Source organism: Vanacampus margaritifer, chromosome 2, assembly GCF_051991255.1.
Source record: "Vanacampus margaritifer isolate UIUO_Vmar chromosome 2, RoL_Vmar_1.0, whole genome shotgun sequence".
NCBI classification, from domain to species: Eukaryota; Metazoa; Chordata; class Actinopteri; order Syngnathiformes; family Syngnathidae; genus Vanacampus; species Vanacampus margaritifer.
The window spans coordinates 26,508,956-26,528,103 of NC_135433.1; the positions used below are offsets into that span (position 1 = coordinate 26,508,956).

At 40.0% G+C, this 19,148-nt stretch overlaps 1 protein-coding gene across 7 annotated transcripts in view; it reads right to left on the reverse strand.

Moving 5' to 3' along the window:
- Positions 1-7,922: 7,922 nt before the first annotated feature.
- Positions 7,923-19,148, reverse strand: part of syt3 (synaptotagmin III) — a 38,615-nt gene continuing 27,389 nt past the window's right edge. For all 7 annotated transcript variants that reach the window (XM_077558272.1, XM_077558275.1, XM_077558273.1 and 4 more), the window contains 6 exons: positions 17,472-17,690; positions 15,274-15,394; positions 12,769-12,940; positions 12,558-12,687; positions 12,334-12,430; positions 7,923-11,151 (listed from right to left, as the gene is read on the reverse strand). In XM_077558272.1, the coding sequence (XP_077414398.1) occupies positions 12,338-12,430; positions 12,558-12,687; positions 12,769-12,940; positions 15,274-15,394; positions 17,472-17,690 (735 nt within the window). In that variant the 3' untranslated portion in view covers positions 7,923-11,151; positions 12,334-12,337. The remainder of the gene's footprint in view (positions 11,152-12,333; positions 12,431-12,557; positions 12,688-12,768; positions 12,941-15,273; positions 15,395-17,471; positions 17,691-19,148) is intronic.

Genomic DNA, 19,148 nt, shown 5'->3' on the forward strand with positions numbered 1-19,148 from the left:
TTCACAAGCTGTCAGGCTACTGTACTCTCACACCATCGCTAGTAGGGGTGTGAATTGCCTAGTACCTGGCGATTCGATTCTAATCACGATTCATAGGTCACGATTCTATTCGATACCGATTAATCCCGAAATAATCTATAAATTGACTATTGTGATTTTTTTTTAAACTCAAATTTAGAAAATACTAATCAGTAAACTTGTACATGTACACTGTAAGATTTGTATGACAATGTATTTATTTATCAGAAAATTTAGGCTTATAACTGAGCCACTACATTTTACAAACAGGTTGCAGTCTGTTTCATGTTTGAACAGCACTGAAATAAAATATTAAGGCTTCATGTTCCATTAATATAACATTTTTCCATGCTTAATGTCTGAATCCTAACTCTAAGTAAAACATTTTGTTGAATATTTCTAGAAAAGATGTATGTTTAAAAATCGATTCGGCCGCATATAGAATCGATTCAAGAATTGCGCGCTGTAATATCGCGAGATATTGCCGAATGGATTTTTTCTAACACCCCTAATCGCTAGTAAAAGTCAACAGGAATTATTCCCGTGGGACGGCAACTCCGACCACGACATCTCCCTCGGTCTCGCGAAAACGTCCAGGCAAACGGTGCATAATGAAGACACCATCTTGGGGTAAAGTTTGTAATATCAACAATAAATACGCCGGTATGATTAAAAAAACAACAACAAAAAACAAACAAATAATCGCACCATTGTCTTCATACAAATGGGATGTTACTTTGTCATCCTCAGCATGTCCTCAAATACCTCAAAATTAGTTGAGATATACATATGTCCATATAAACAAGCAAGCTAGCTTTCAACACTTGCGGTTCAAAGATGACTTAAGACACTTTGCCTAGGAGAATCATCAAATAAAAGTCCCGCTTGTAACTCATGAAATGGGGAAGGAGGATAGACTCTCTCTCGCCATGAGAATCTTATGAATGCCTTGACACATGGGTGTCAAACATATGGCCCACGGGCCGACTAAGTCCCGCAAAGAGGTTCATCTCACAAAAATTCTTAACGCCCAGATGAGCAATGCCACTTCAACATGAAATTGACCTGGATGTGACATAAATTGAACATAAACGTGTTAAATAGGATATACCGTGCAATAGGGTAACAACAAGGATCAACATCCTTATAATTTCAATAATTAAATGCACTGTGCTATGCATTCTGGGAACCCAAGATACGCAAAATTGGTAGATGACTCGCCTCGCTATACGGGCAACGTGTTGCCGCGTTCTATGTTTGTGGATGTCACAAAAGAAACAAAATCAAGATAACTTTTTCTGTATTGATAGCGCATGCTTTGGGCTGCTATTTACTGTCGCTAATCGCTGAAAACTTCAGCCTAAAGTGACAGAAAGTGGGACACTACACTAGCGTTCATGTTAGCATTAGCGTCTAGCTTCGTCACGCTACCGTTCAGCGCAAGTAAAGTCCTTTGATCGTCCTACAGAGATTCACAATTTGGATTGCTGTCTGGTCTTGTACCAGACATTAATCCAGGTGTGTCTGGCCATTGTCGTCGTGTTTACTGAGGTCAGGCACACCTGGATTAATCAGTTTGTCCAATCATGAAAGACAGGAAATGAAGGAGTGGGTTCAGGAAGTAGAGGATTTGTGCAATGAGCCCATTGAGATGCTACAGTTGACTTGACAACTTGCATTGCTAAAACTCCTAATTCTAAAATGTTACTTGCAGCACTGTTGTATTCAGATTAATTCTTTGCATGTCACTGTAGTGATTAAATATGGTGATTGCGGTGATTGTTGTGTTAACTTTCGGAATTACCTCAATGCGTTTTCTTCTGTTTATTATTTTTTTTAGGTTGCAGAGTAAACGAAAGAAAGGAAGGAAATAAAAGGAACATATAACCGTCCTGTGAGTACTCTATAACACCCACCACATACCGAGCAACGCAAACGCGACTAAAGCATGGACCATCGAAACAAAATTACAGCTGTGCGCCGAGCGATTGACAGCAGCAGTCATAGGCATTTCACAATTTACTACTGATGGCTTTGCACCAGTCAGGTGGTACTTGAAAGGCAATGCTGGAGAAGCATCCACAGTAGACAGATAGACGCACTGGCTAATTCAGAGCCAAAGTCACCCAGTTTTAAATTGATCGCTTATCAACCAGTGGATTTGCGCAAAAGGCCAATGGCGATAATTGATGCCGATAATTGCCGAAATGGCCAAGATGATTATCACTCTATCACTATTAATTTGTGCACACACAATTGCAACACATCAGTACAATATACACAACGTGATAATACAAGGTTTTAAGTTAACACATCTGTATCACATCAGTTAAAGGTCATCATGACATGAAAACATATTGACACTTGGGCTGTTTGCTGCTATGTTTCATTGCATACTTATGGTATGTGTCTGTATTAATTGTGTCTGACATTGTATGCTTCTTCTTTTTTAACGGTTTTACTTCTTTCTCTACTTGCTTACTGTTGCAGCATCCCCACCCAAACACACACATTCTGTTCCGCATTTGCTCCAAAGACGACACACCGGAGCGGGGATGATAAACGCCGGTCATGTGATCATGCAGTGATGGAGACAAATCATCTCCGCGGTGTCGGTGCCCAGCTGGGATGCCGAGGGCCAGATGGTGCGTTCACAACAGGTAATCAGAGGTGCCGTGCCGAATGCAGAACTGCAAGTCAGTTCGCCTGCAATCGCATCACCAAAGTCAGGTCTCTGGAAAAATATTTATATAAATGTTTTGGAAAAGTTTGTTCGCAGTTTGGAAATGAGAGGCGACGTAATAATACACACAGTGAGTAGCTCCTGGACCAATAAGCAACGCATATAAAAAAATATATGTATGTATATGGACTTACAATATTGGAATTTTTAAAAAATTTTGACAAAAAATATATTACTTTTAAATTCTATACATTTTGTAAATCACAGCAATTATTATATACCCTGTAATAATAAAATACGAAATATCAGACAAAAATTAAAAATAGAATGTATTAAATGTAAAATACACACAAAAAAATACAAAAATACTACACAAAAACTTCAAACTGTGTGAAGATATGTATTCGAGAATAAAAGAATCACTACACAAAAAATGAAAAAAATATTAGAAAATAATACGAACTATTCCAATACTGAAATCTGAAATAAAGATGCCAATACTGTACAGTAAGAATAAGAAAAGTTATACAAACGTAAACAAAAAAAAGAAGAAAAGACAAAAAAAGTATATAAAAGTTGGGTAATCTTTTTTTTTTTTTACAGATATTAAAATAGAAAGATACTCTAAAAATGCTCATAACCTATTTAGCAGGAATATAGTACTGTGATTACATATCACGAAATCATGCAAAATGCAAACACTTATGCTGCATTTGAGAAAGGTCAGAAGTTCAATTTCTCCCAGTTGGCTTTTCTCAGTTCCGATCTGAAAGCATTTGAGGCGAAAGTAAACAATCAAAATGGCAGAGAGATAGCGATAAATTGTTTTTTGATTTGGTCCTCAAAACACATTTTCATCTCCAGCAAACTTGCCTTCTCGCAATTTTTCATTCATTGTAAGTATGTGAAATGAGTTGCGTTACAATTCATTTACCGGTATTAGTTTCAAGGCTCAATGTAAGCTACAAGACGTTGCGCACAGTTACAGGCACTTTTGTTGTCGGACCTCATCACAATAAAAGTGTCTTGATAGCTGAAATGTATAGTGACTTTTATTTCGGAGGTGCCGCGGGAAGTGTGTCACGACGTAACGTAAGGCTTAGCATTTTAGCAAAGAGTCCACATCCCTCGCCTGCTTTGACAACTTTGACAAGAGTGACATTAATCAAAATAACAGCAGAGAGTTGTCGAAAAAGCGATTTGTTGACAATTCTGTTCCATCAAGAACCATTAACATCGCGACTCCACAAGCACCATAACAGCGATAAAGAAAAGATACCGATGTTTGGTAAGTCATAACGACACGCTCGCCTAGTGTCATTAATAGCGCCAACAATTGTATTTCTCTTATTTCACGAGTGTTAAACACGTGAAAAGTGTTGAAAGAAATATCCAGTTTCTGCAAATGACGGAGGCGTTGGAGTCGAAGGTCTGTCGGGAGCACCAAATTAATTAAAGTGAGAAACGGTGAGCGGTTATATAACATTTGTATGTGAATGATGCAAGCCTAGAGTTGAGCAGTTTTGTGACTTATATCAATCATAAAAACATATCTTTAAATGTGTAGAATTATAAACTGTAGACATATCACCATACTCTCTTAATTGAAAGTGTACAAAAGTATATTTCTCATGGAGATCGAGTGGAAGTTGATGATTCTGAGGAGTAAATATAGTAATAGTTATGGCTATGATTTTGGCCATGATTGCATTAAGCACTGTATATTTCATAGCATTGGCGATTTCTTTGATATATTATTGATTATTTTAGCCCACAACAGTCATAAAAAATGCCCGCAAAATCTTGGAGGGACTGGCTAGGACTGTCTACAAATTACCTATTGATGACATATGTGCCACAAATCACCATCTATCCAGTATTTATTTTATTTCTATTATTATTCCGATTGTTGTAGTAATTGTCAGTGGTAGAACATGCATCCCCATTCCAAATTTAATTAATTATGTTTATTATTATTATTATATGATATGTCATTATGAAGTGAGGCATTTGTGTGACATAAACATTCACAAAATTAAATGAAAACCCCCTATATAGCCTGGACATAATTTGAATTTCTTGTATAAAAATCTAATAATAATAATAATAATAAAATAATAATAATTAATAATATATATAAAAATAAAAATCCACATTATTTGATATAAAAAAAATGTTTAAAGTAGTGAAAAGAGTTACTTTGCGTTTTATTATTAAGTAATTAAATTATTAACTCAGTTACTTTTTAAAGCAAGTAATGAGTAACTATAACTAATTACTTTTTTAAAGTAAAGTTCCCAACACTGGTTTTACTTTATTTTAGTCACATACTATACATACTATATGTACTATATATCATATACTATATGTACAGTGGGCAACTTGATTTGTGTAAGCCCTAATAATGCTAACATTCGTCGCCTGGCCGGTTTGACCCGGAACGGATGATTTTTGTGTTACGTAATTGGCAAAGCTGCGTCCAATGTTGCAGCATCGCGCCATGATTCATCGCTCTTGTTATGCTAATGAGCAACATTAGCATTAGCGGCTAATGCCTGGCCTGTCAGCGGCTTAATCCGTGCAGCGTGATGTGGAAACACCTTGCACACTTCAGACTTCCACACACCTCCTCCTCCTCCCTCCCCTTGCGCTTGCTTCTCTCACTCAGCTCACTGAACTGAGTCAAATGTCTTTCCCACTAAATGATTTTTTTTTCTGCATGGTGGGAATGTTGCCATGGAGACGCTAACCCCCTTTCCCCCCATGTTTTGCTTCTTGAGCTGGTTTGTCGTCATTGTATGTGTGTGTGTGTGATAAGAGTGTCTATATACACAGTTGTCCCACACAAAACATATGACAAAAACGTTAAAATAATACAAAAATGTTGGAAACAATACAGAAATATTATTGGTTGTTGAAACATAGAAAGACTATAACTGTAAGCAAACATGTTTGGGATAAAAAGAAATAGACCCAAAAAATGGGGTGGGTGGGTGTAGTAAACTGTAAAATATTGTCAATATTAGACAAAAATCAAAACTAAAATAAAATACATGAATAAATAATTGTTACAAAAATAGCTGGAAATACATAAACATACACAAATATTAAATTAAATATATTTGACAAGAAATACAGAAATCTTTGATGACATTATACAAAAAATAGACGTGAATAATACTAAAATATTACACAATACAAAGATATTAGGGAAAAGTATACAACATATTAGCAATAGAAGATAAATGTTGTATATTTATTTTTAAATTAAGAAAAATACATTAAATACTAAAATAAAGTTATTGAAAACTACAAAAAAAATACTCAAAAAAACAATTTTACAACAAATACATATATATGAGTAAAAAAATAATGGGGATAATATTCTAAAATATATATTCACTGAAAAACTATTCGACAAAAATACACACTTGAGATATTATGGAGGCAAATGTCTTTGTGACTAAATGATTCTTCTCGACGTAGAAACGTTGCCATGGAGACGCTAAACCCCTCACCCTTCTCCTCATATTTCTTCGCAGGCTAGTGCGTAGTCATACAGTATGTGTGCGTGTTTAAGAGTGTGTGGCTATATCCTACGCTGTCCCACACACACTCGACACAGCCCCCATCCCCTCTTGAATCGTCGTCTTCCTCTGTCATTCCAGATTGCTCTTCTTCCTCGTGGCCATCTCCAACTCGAGGAGTAGATAATGACTACATGACAGATCTTATGAGGGGTTTGGGGGCTCCAGATGGAGGGGAAGAAGCCAAGTCGTGCTCCATTTTGCATTTGGGCAAAATAAATGCAGCTATGATAAAAAATTCATGATGAAGTGGCTAAATAATTACACATCGTTGACTTAATGCAGAGCACAGTCGCTCAGTCCAGGTAGACAAATATAGACTTGTGGTCTATACAGTCAGTGCTCCTCTTTATGCAGCATCCTACACATTGTATATGTACTGTATGTGTGTTGAAAGAAGCCAGAGACATGGCCAGGCTGAAAAAAAATCCTCAGACTTTATGCGAAAAAAGCCTCAACTAGAAAAAAACGGACAATATTATTGCAAGATGCAAAATGTACTTAATGAAAAATCCTTAACTATTAACTATTATGTGAGAATGCATGTAAGGCAAGAAGAAAAAATACAAGTAGAAAAAAAAATATTAAGAAGAAATGCTCTTATAGTACAGAAATATCGGAATATATTCAAATACTACTATACAAAAATAATAAAAGAAAAGTTAAATAAAAATTACACAAATATTGGATTGAAAAATACACATATATGGGAAAAAAGCATATTGAAAAATACAAAATAAAAGTTGCCAAAAATATTGGATTATAAATACAAAAATATACGACAAAACTATTCAATATAAAATGTACAAATATTCAACAACAAAAAAACATTAGGAAAAGCACAGAAAATATCACATTTTATTAAATAATACAAAAATATTATAAAACGATGCAAAATATTAGCTAAAATACCCCAATTATATAACCAAAAATAATAGTAGTATTAGACAAAAATGTTAAATGAGAAATACATAAATATAAAAAAAATGGAAAACTATTACAAAAAAGTACAACAAAAATATTCAAAAACATAAAAAAATATATAACAAATATACAATTAAAAACCCAAATAATAAAGGTGAAAAAATACAATGAAAAATACAGAAATATTACATAAAAATATAAACTGAAAAATACAAAAATAATTTGAAAAAATATATATATCAAAAAATAAAACAAAAATATGAGAAACAATACAAAATTGAAAAAATACACAAATAATATTGGCGAATAGACAAATATAAGAAATAAACAAAATGCAGAAATATGACACCAAAATATTACATAAAAATACACAAATGTTGGAGTACAAAACATTATTTAAAAATACACAAATACTAGAACAAATAGAAAAGTATTAACTAAAAATTTAACAAAAGGGAAGAAAGAAAGAAAACAGACAAAACCACAACATACATAGAACAGAAAAAATATTACTTGGAAAAAAAAACAACCTATAGTTGGATACTAAAGGAAAATAGAATGAAACATATGGTCTTCACGTTCTGCCAGGTTTCATATTATGTAAAGATCGTTATTGTTTTCTTCTCATCTTGTGGGTTTGTTTGCTGCGACTGTGCAGCAGCGTATACATTGCACACGCATTTTGAAAAAAGCCATAGACGCCAGCGGACTGCATGATACGTATCTTTTATTTCCAACAGCACTGCTTCACTTTTTCCGGACTGAAACAATCGCTCCCAGGTTTTAAAAAACATATTGTGAATAAACCCTTTTTATTTAAAAAATAATCCCAATTGATAAATACGCATCTTAATTCCAACAGAGAGAAAACACACATTTGCCCCGCATATCATCATCATGGTCGTTGTACAAGTATTAGTAATGAGATCATTTTATTTATTTTAGCTCAGAATGTCGCGTTATGTCATTTTGCATCGAGTTGACATCATTCGTGTTAATTGAGAAGCATGCAGACGACCTCCATCGCGACCATTCACAACACCACAAGACAGCCAGGTTGGGGGCCAAGACAGACGATAGGGAAAGATGAGTAATGAAAAAGATGGACAAGAAAGGGAGTGGCGGTTAAAACGAGGTGGCAGCATGGTGGTTAAGTGGGGTCAAATGAGCTGACAAAAGGAAACGAGAGGGGGCGCGTCATGGAGCCTTGGGACCGCCAAATCGATAAGTTTTCTACTCGGACAAAGCTGATCCATAGTTTACAAGTAACATGACGCACACTATTCCATTTCCCAGATGAACGCTTGAATCAAAAAACAAACTTTTTTAGTTGTATTTTTTGCCGTCACCCGGGTTTTCGCACTGGACACAAAACAGCAAAGCACGACAGAGTTACACAACACCGGGGGGAGTAAGAGAGTGGGAGGCCGGAAGGGTTTAATGACGTGGTGAGAAAGAGTGTCTTTACACAGACTGCAAGATCAGTCAGGTGAGCAGTTTGCTTTTATGCCATCGAAGAAGTAAAATACAGTATTTTACATTTTCAACGGCATAAAGCAATGAAGGCTGTACCTATAAAGTGCTACTAGACAATTAGACGACTGAACACAGTTTAATTTGAGTGGTTAATGGATTATCGGGATGTTGAAAAAGCCATTTCACTAGTATTTGATTGACAGTTGAGCGGGGAGTGGTTTCAACACGTTCACGTGTTCGAGAGCAGAGAGAACATCATTTTTTTCAAGAACACACTTTCCTGTGGTGAGCTCTATATTATTTATTTGGTTGTTACTAACATAACTTTGAGATTTATTTTTGAAAACAGTTTAAGAAATTTTGTAGAAACTTTATTTGGACGTACGCCACCATTGTTATTTACGTTGCAACGCATTCCGTGCGTAGTGACGCAAAATGGCGGCGGCTCTCTGCCGAGGAATGTGAAACGCCTAGAAAGCAAGTAAGGTAAGCCTCGTAGCGTTCCTAAAGAAACAACACGCAATCGGAAGAGTTGACCCCCCCCCCCCCCGCTCTCCTCATTCACCAGACGCATTCAAGAGTTTTGATCTTCCCTTTAGGAACGCAACGGGTTGCTGGAAAATACTCCAGCACCGTGTGCCTCTTGTCCCCTTAGAGGGCTCCCTTCCTTCCAGCGATTACATGACAGATGGACACTATCATCTCACTAAGTTGCCCCCCAGACACAAAGTTGCTGATAACAAGTGAAATCAATTTAACCGTCTGCTCTTTGCCGGGAAACCCCACAAGTCCTGAATCTATGGGATTTATGTGGGAAAATATGGCCTTGGTGTTATTGGGAGAACTAGGCAACTAACTTAAAAACCTCTACCAATGAAATGTATGTGGAAAACATCCTCTGAGTGTAGTAAAAACTAACCCTAAACCATATATATCCCTAAGTCTATCCCCAAAACAACGTTTGAGCCGATGTGGGTGAAGCTTTAGTCCTTTTAAACGTCCATGTTGCATGTCCTAGTTAAACTCCTAGCCTCCAAAAAAGCTCTAACCCTAACCTATTAAAAATTTATATGGGAAAATTTCACCTTGCCAACCATTTTTCAAACACTAACCCTAAACCTAACCCTAAGCACCAACATTAACCCAAAGCCAATTTGTGAGCCGATTTCAGTGTTGTTGTAGTCCATGTAAACTTCCGTGGTCCCTGCCTTGGTGGAGTTCAACTCTTAGCCTCTACAGAAGCCCAGGCACTAACCATAGCCCAAACCCTAAATTTCGGTGAAGATTTTGGTTATGTTACAGTCCATATACAAGTCCATGGTCCATGTCTTTGGTGAAGATAAACTCTAACCCTAGCTCAAGCTCTGCATCAAACCCTAACCTATGGAATTAATGGAGGAAAACGTTTCCCTGGTGGACTTAAACCAGTTGTAAGGCAAAACCCCAACCATAACCCTCAAGTGCTTACGCAATTTGTGTTTTTGATGATGTTGCAGTCCGAGTAAACGTCCATGTTCTGCCGGATAGTGTTTGTGCAACATGGCCCCTTGTGACAATGTGAGACAGGACTCATGGAAGTTTTGGGAGGTAAAGTCAGAGGAGGATGAGGAGGGGGCTTCGGGCAATGAGCACAGAAGCTCACTAGGACACACAGACATACACACACACACACACACACACACACACACACAAACACAGAAACACACGGATAAAGGCAACACAGACGTGTGTCACGTGTGACTCGATGATTCTAAAGCTCATGATGGGAAAAAATAAAAACATAAGTCCTTTTTTTTAGGCCTGGGGGGAGGGGTGCATCCACCAAGGAAAAGTCTTACCATTTTTATTGGGGTGGGTGGGTGGGGTGTCCCTCGCATTCCTGGTACAAAACATCACAACGCTTCATCCAGGGAATGGTAAACGAAGAAGCCATGAAGACGACTGGAAGCATGAAGAAGACGGACACAAGGTAACATGCTCAGGCTACAGTCAGTCCTGTCCTGGCTCCTCTGACATCAACATGTTGGTCCTCCTTCCTCTAGGGGTCAGCATCGGGTGCATCAGAAGCTGCAAAAGCCCAGAGAATCCAGCAGATCCCTCTGCCTTGTGTGATACAGTAAGTCTTCTTCTCTGAGAGTCTGTACAAGAGCTTTGGTCCCGCTCCAGGTGACCGCTTAAGAATGGCTTTATATTTTTTTATTTATGTATTTTTTAAAGAGTTTATCACATCACACGCCTCCTAGATCAAATACTACACATCGACTACGCATAAACAGCAAACCGACTGTGAGTTGGTGTGTTTGTCTTCGCTGATGCGTGTTTGTGTTTTTTTCTGTCAACGGATTGCGTGGAATCACAAAAACGTCGAGTGTATCTGCGAGTCTCTCTTTGATGGAAAAAGATGTATTCACAGATGAAAAGAGAGAAAAAGGAAAAGTCTGGAGGTGAAGAGACGGTGTGGACCTGTGGAAAAAGAGGAAATGAAGAGGATTTAGGCCGCTGACAGCAGGCGGGTGTACTGGTTAGGGAGAGAAAAGGCTTTGAGGCATTGCATAAGAACTTTAGATAGCGCCCACATCTGACAGACCCTTGATCACACGCAAGGTTTTCCACACTCGACCCCAAACTTTAGCACGAACTCTAACTAAAGCACTAAGACAAAATCAAACCCAAGCCGAAACTTAAAACCCAATACTTCCCAAAGCCCTTCCCAAAGTTTACGCCACCACCCTCTGACCTAAGCCTGGAATTTGGCACTGGTTTTTAATTCTTAAACCGAAACCAAACCTAAAACCCACACCCTAGCCACAGCCCTAATTCAAATCCTAACACTTAACCTTCAAATTTGGACTCTAAAAATCTAACCCCAATACAAACCCTAGCCCTAACCTCATGCCCTAACTCACAGATGTCAGAGTCCAGTCCTCGAGGGCCTAAGTCCTGCATATTTTCAAGGTTTCTCAACTCCAACACCTGCAGAGCTTGTTAATGAACTTAAATATGAATCAGCTGTGTTGAATGTGGGGAAACCTCTAAAACATGCAGAACTCAGGCCCTCGAGGACCAGACTTTGACACCACTGCCCTAACTCAAAACCCGAACCTGAATACAAACCCCAACCGAAACACTAGAGACCAAACTAAAATTCATCATTATCCCCAAACCTTTGCCTCCCTTTATCTGGAACCAAAACCAAATCCAAAGCACAACCCTATCTACTGTATGTCACTACACTAACCCTACATCACGCCCAAGCCTTAACACAAAACCAAACCCAAGCTCAGAAACCTAAACTCAAGGTAGCCCTTATATTAACTCTAGGTTATCTTGTCCTTGTTCTGACAATGCCGCTAGTGTCCACACAGCAATGTGGCTGCCTGGGAAGAACATGCATAAGGCATGTAATATGACCTGATACGCAGCCCCCGCCTGAGAACAGCCAAATGTGACAAGCTCTCCATCGACACACTCGCTGTCATGTCCAGCCTTTACACACTTGACCCGTTTTTCTGCTCGCATTCCACCCGACAACAGGAAGCCTGACAAATTGTTGACATACAGACTACTGTAATTACTGAATAAAGAAAGGATCCTAGTAAATAAACAAATAAAGACAATACAGACAGAGGCAAATAAACAACTGACCCATTTAATCGGAGTGAGGACTGTCCACCACGATGTGTGGCTTGGAGGAGGGTGACGCTTCGCCCTTCGTCGATACAAAAGTACCAATTGCTTTTTCCTGCCCAAAGGTAAAACAATATTTTAACTCAGGGTAGAGTTAGGTTAGGTAGAGGGTTTAATGCCAAAGGGTTAGGTTTGGCTCAGAGTTCCACTTCAAACGGCGATTCAAAAATATTGCATGTTACCTCCACCAGTTGATGCCAGTGCTCTATTGGCTTGCGTGGATTGGCTAACATGGCGGTCCAGTGTTCCCTCCCCGGGCCATCCGCATCACTACCAACGCGGCACATTCCTATCACCTCGTTATGGCCGATGCTGACAGGACAAAAAAAACAAACAAACAAAAAAACAGTTTTTTCATGTTGGGCGGGTCGTCAGCTCCAGGACAAGGCTCACCAGTCATAGTCCATCACGGCAATGACGATTGACACGCTCTCGATGTTCTCATTGGGAATGTCAAACACCAGCGCCTCGTTGTAAGTTGGATTCAGCGTGTTCTTCTTGATGGATGTCTTCCTCTTCTTCAGTCGCCGACCGTCGCAGATCAGTGAGGCCTTCACGTAAGGGTCTGATGGAAAGAGGAGCAGAGAGACGTTCCGGGAATTAGTCCAAAATGCAATTACGTGAGGTCACCTTGGGAACAGCGGCGGATAAAAAGCAGCAGGTTGATACGCTTTGTTATTCATTCAGCACGCTGCCCCGGGAAACACACCCACCCACGCCGATGTCTTTTTTTTCTTTCACTCTGCTTCCCAAGCGTCTGTCTCACACTGTCGGGATCACACTGGCGATAACAGTTGCCATCTTGTTTATTCCGGGAAGGCGACGCCGCTAATGCTAACGATACTGCTGCCGCCACTGTTGCTGCTCCCAGAGTGACGAGTAATAAAACACCTGTCAGTCAAAGATGGCGGCTAACAGGTGTCACTTTTTTTGGACAAAAACAAACCGGAATGTTTACGCTGCTTTAAAGAAGCAAAAATAGATCTGGTCACTCCCAAAGAGAACCTCAGCATCTTCATCTCCGCCTCCAGCTCTGCCTGCTGTCTTTTCCTCGGTGTCACTGTCTCCAGACCAAACAAGATCGCTGGTCTCACCACAGTTTTATAAACCTTTCCTTTCATTTTAGCTGAAACTCTTCTATCACACACCACACCTGACACTTTTCTCCACCCGTTCCAGCCTGCCTGCACACGCTTCATCACTTCTTTTCCACACTCTCCATTGCTCTGGACTGTTGACCCTGAATACTTAAACTCCTCCACCTTCTTGGTCTCTTCTCCCTGTAACCTCACTCTTCCACTTGGGTCCCTCCCATTCACACGCAGATACTCCGTCTCGCTCGGACTAACCTTCATTCCCCTCCTTTCCAGGGCAAACCTCCACGCCTCTAGCTTCTCCTGCACCTGTTCTCTGCTCTCACTACAGATCACAATGTCATCTGCAAACAACAACAAACAAATCCTGTCTAACCTCGTCTGTCATCCTGTCCATTACCATAGCGAACAAGAAGGGGCTCAGAGCTGATCCCTGATGTAGTGCCACCTCCACTTTGAACTCCCCCGTCACGCCTACAGCACACCTCACCACTGTCTTATGTCTTACAGTCCTCATACATGTCCTGCACCCCTTGAACATACTTTTCTGCCACTCCAGACTTCCTCATACAAAACCACAGTTCCTTTTTGGGCACCCTGTCGTAGGTTTTCTCCAAATCTACAAAGACACAATGCAGCTCCTTCTGACCTTTTCTGTACTTCTCCATCAACATCCTCAAAGCAAATACTGCATCTGTGGTACTCTTTTTTTTTTTTTTTTGGCATGAAACACAAATGTTCACCTCGGCTCTCAGTCTAGCTTCAACTACTCTTTCCCATAGCTTTATTGTGTGGCTCATTTTGTGGCTCATTGCCAACCTGTATAGATCAGTCTCTCCTTCCTTACTATCCAACCTAGCATACAAGTCATCGTAAGCCCCTTGTTTGGCATTTGCCACTTCTACTTTCACCCTATGCTGCATTTCCCTGTACTCCTGTCTACTTTCTTCAGTCCTCTCAGTGTCCCACTTCTTCTTAGCTAACCTCTTTCTCTGGATCCACTTCTGCAACACTAGACACTAGAAATACTAGAAACATGATCGTATTAATGACCTTTATCACCTTTACCAGAGGAATGTGTCAAGTATACACTTCTCCTTTACTTGTAAAACTGGTCAAGGTTGTGTAAATTAGTGGTGGGCAAACTTGGTCCTCGAGGGCCGGAGTCCTGCAGGTTTTGGAGGTTTCCCCGCTGCAATGTAGTTGATTCCAATCAACAGGATTGTTACCAGACTTATGCAGAGCTTGCCGATTAGCTGATCATATATCAGCTGTGCTGGAAAAGGGAAACATCCAAAACCTGCAGGACTCCGGTGCTCGATGACCGAGTGTGCCCACACCTGGTGTAAATCCCTTACGAGAGAAAACAAAGTTGCAGGTACTCCTTTACCTGAGAAACTGATCGGAAACTGTTGAGTCCTTCACCCAAGAAACTAGCTAGATTCACATTAGTCCTTTACCTGAGAAACTACTAAAGTTAGTTGAAGTTAGTCACTGTCAAAAAAATAACTAATGCTCAAGAAAACAGTCCGTTTTGGTCCTTTATTAAACAGGCTTTTCAGGTCCACATTAGTTTTTCTAAGTCTATTTGAGTCTTTTACCTGAGAAACAAGTCAGTTCCATGTTAGTCCTTTTAAGTCTGCATTAGTCCTTTACCAGAGAAAACCACATATATCCAGGTGGTCCTTAACTCAATAAACCAGTCTAAGTAGGTCCTAAGTAGGTTTTAGACCTAGATGAATTATTTACCAGAGAAACCACTAATTTTCGCGTCAGCTCATTTAGACCTACATTATTCCTTTACCTGAGAAACCAGTCAGGTCCATGGCCTTGAGGTTGGTGGCCTTGATGACGGTGGCTGTGAGTCGGCCGGCTGTGGGCAGGTAGCACAGCGAGAAGTTGAGCTCCCCGAGGTCGGCCTTCTCCTGTGGATTGAGATTAAAAAAGAAATCAAAAGGAGTGTAATGGTGGCGGGCGGCAGGAAGAGGGTGGTTAGTAGTTTCGAGGCAGCCGGGTGATGTGTCACTGGAAATAAATCATGCGCCAATCTGTCGCTGCCAACTGGAGGCAACGACTCTTTTGTGTTTTTCACGCTTCGCATCCCTTTAGGATCGATACTTCCTCCGCGAGACTGAAGTTATTTAATAAATCAGATGTCCATGAGTTGTCTTGTATGAATATTTCATTCGTAATGGACTCGTCTTTTTCTTCATTTGCAGGCTGCACGCATCTGTTGATGCTCAGTTGGCCAATCAGACATGTGGTAGTGTGTGCACTGCTCATCAAAACTAACTAAGGAATACGCTAGAACAGCAGACGGTAGAGGGCTCAACGACTTAACGTCAACAGCGGATCAATATTCAATATGTTAATGTGAAATGTGCCTTTTTTAAAATAAGCAAATAGACGCAATGTAAAAGATGAGCTGTTAATGAAAGGATTTTATTGATCAGGCCCTTTGAGTCAGCAGTGCTTGGGCCTGAACTGGTAGTTTGTTATGATCTCACTCTTTAAGTATTGATTTGAAAATATGTTTGCGTTATCTTGTTTATGTTGACTGACATAAATGAAAATAAAATAAATAATGAAATAATTCTGGTGCAATGTGAACACAAAGTGGTCAGTCAGGTCTTTTTTGTGTACATGAGTCCTTTTAGGTCTGTTGGACCTGTGAAACCGGGTCATCTCCATAGTAGTCTTTGAACTGAGAAGCTAGTTTGTTTCACGTTAGTTGTTTTACGTTTACATTGGTCAAGTTGGATATATTCTATTAATGTATTTTTAGACCGATGTTGAAAATAAATTTGTATAATAGTTTTGTAGGTCTATGGTATCTGTTAGTAATTTACCTAGGTCCACGTTAGCCCATTTACGTCTACATAATCCTCTTAGATTTATGTTAGTTCTTTACTTAAGAAACCACTCAGATCCTTGAAAGTTCTTTAAGGTCTACATTAGTCCTCTAAGGTTTATGTTAGGTCTGTCAGATCCACATTATGAGGTTTACGTTAGTTCTTCATTTAAGATACCATTCAGGTCCAAACAAATTACTTAAGTGGTTTCACTTGGATTCAGTTCAGGCAGAATGGTCCGCCACAGACTTAGCTTTGAAATGGACCGTAACCACAAATGGGTCCTGTTTTTGACACATGCTTTCTATTGGAATGAAACAAACTGAATGTAGGTTCGTAATTAGTAAAGCTTTAGCTCCAAAGTCATTTTCTAATGGATGTCCACAGCTTCGTCGATGAAAAGAAACTCCATACGCTCGTCTTGATTTTTGTTCACTTAAGTCAAAAATTAAATCAGCGGTAAAAATTCACAAATGACACAAAAAAATTAAATATCCAATAGCTTGAAATATCGAAGGAGTTAAGAGTAATTAGGAACTGAGGAGGTCAAAAACTGTGTGGCTCTACTCCATACTGCCTGACCGCATTACTGCTGTGTACCACACAGGTCCCTCCAACATAAAGGCAATCAAATAGGCCCTAAGTAAACATAGCTGTGACACAATTCTATATTACTATGAACAATATATAAAATGTTACATCTTATATTCACACATTTGAAATTTGTGTTGTTCCGATACCGACACCCAGCTTTGCAGTATCGCCCGATGCAGATACCATACCAATACCTAAGTTTTTTTTTTCTCAACATGAAAAAGCTGTCCTGCCATTGGTTCAGCGCATTCAAGGGCCAATAGGATATCTAAGCTTGGCATGCAGTGAACAATGTCACACATCGATGAATGCCGTGCAAGAGCAAGACACAAGATGCTGCATCCCAAATTCTATTTTAGCGTCAGAATTAATGATATCAACATGTTACTTGTTAGTACTCACGATATGTTTTAATGCAGTATCGGGGCCTCTGCCGATACCAGTATCAGTATCAGAACAACACTATCTTAAATGCAAACAATCTAAACTATTAACTTATTATTCACTGCACACATGAACTATGAACATTTCAATTTGACCAATTGTGGTGACTCACCACTGTGCCCTCCACAATGTCCCTCCACACTGGTTTATCTCCGCTGCCCTCGCTGAAGTCCAGCAGGTTGTCCACAACCACCTGTCCAATCAGGTCGTGGCGGGAGAAGCGGTCGAAGTCGTAGACGGAGAAGTGAAGCTTGCGGGAGTGGAGCTCATTCAGAGGCACCCCGAACTGGAACGTCTCATTGAACACAGGGTTCAGCGTCTTTCTGTGCACCTACAATGATATACGCAAATCACAAGAAAGTCATGTCGCATATGTTGCTTTCTGTGCTCTCTTTTCTGCTTCAGGGTTTCCAGCAAAGTTCCAAAAGATACTTTTAACTCTCTTTTGTTCCTGGTGAAGTTCTAATAGGTGTTTGGGTTTTTTTGTTTGTTTTTGCCTAATCTACTGTTTTCCTATCGCCTGGTTCCCCAACTATGTCACAGGTTTGTGGTGGAGTGCCCAAATGCAACGAGGCTCAGTGATCAGACAGAGGTGATGAATAAACGTAGGGTGATTTATAGATAAACAGAACACCCAAAGACTTGAAGTGACTGGCCTGTGGTCTATTTCACAAAGCAGGTTTAGTGACAACCCTGATTCAATAAACCCTGAAATGTGGAAAACTGTGTCCTTCGTTTCAGAAAGGGAGTTAACTGAAACCAGAGGAAAAGAGGTAACTCTAGCCTGTTTCATAAAAAGAGGTCATTTAAGCTCTCGGTCAGTTACCGTAGTAACAGTGTCCATGAACCTAAGCTGGTCGGTAGCAGGTTTGTCACAATGAAACTAGAGTTTTTCCCTTTACCCGACTCCTTTCAGCCACACACGACATTTCATTTCCGCATTCATTCAGTACGCTGCGGCAACTTTTTGCATAAATACGCCTATAGTCTATAGCAGGGGTAGGCAGACTGGGTCCTTGAGGGCCGGAGTCCTGTAGGTTTTGGATGTTTACCTTCTCAACACAGCTGATACATGATCAGCTCATCAGCAAGCTCTGCATAAGCTTGGTAACGAATGCAATTGATTGGAATCAGCTGCGTTGCAGCTGGGAAACCTCCAAAACCTGCAGGACGCTGGCCCTTGAGGACAGAGTTTGCCCACCACTGCTCTATAGCATAAAGTCCACTTTTGTCACGAACATGGCATGTCCTTTTGACAATGACCCTATAAATGAAGGTGCCGCTTTATTGCGCAGGGAATTAAATATTCGTCGTGAGATTGTTATCAGACCGTGTATAGATATGCTGGCATCGTGGCGGCCGTGGCTCAGGGTGTAGAGACGGTCGTCCAGTAACCAGAAGGTTGGCTGTTCGATCCCTGCTTCCCCCAAGTCATGGGTCGTCGTGTCCTTGGGCAAGGCACTTCACACACATTGCCTCCAGTGCTACTCATGCTGGTGTATGGAAGGTGCGAATGTTTGGTGGTGGTCGGAGGGGTCGTAGGCGCACACTGGCAGCCACGCTTCCGTCAGCCTTTCCCAGGGCAGCTGTGGCTACTTAGTAGTTTACCGCCACCACCGTGTCAATGTTTGAAGAGTCTTTGAGTGTCTAGAAAAGCGCTATATAAATCTGATGCATTATTATTATTATTTCCGGACAGCTATCTTTTTGAGCGGTACTGTTTCGCATCACGGTCCATCATCTACATGCACAACTTAATCCGTCCTTACATTTGCAACATTACCAGCCG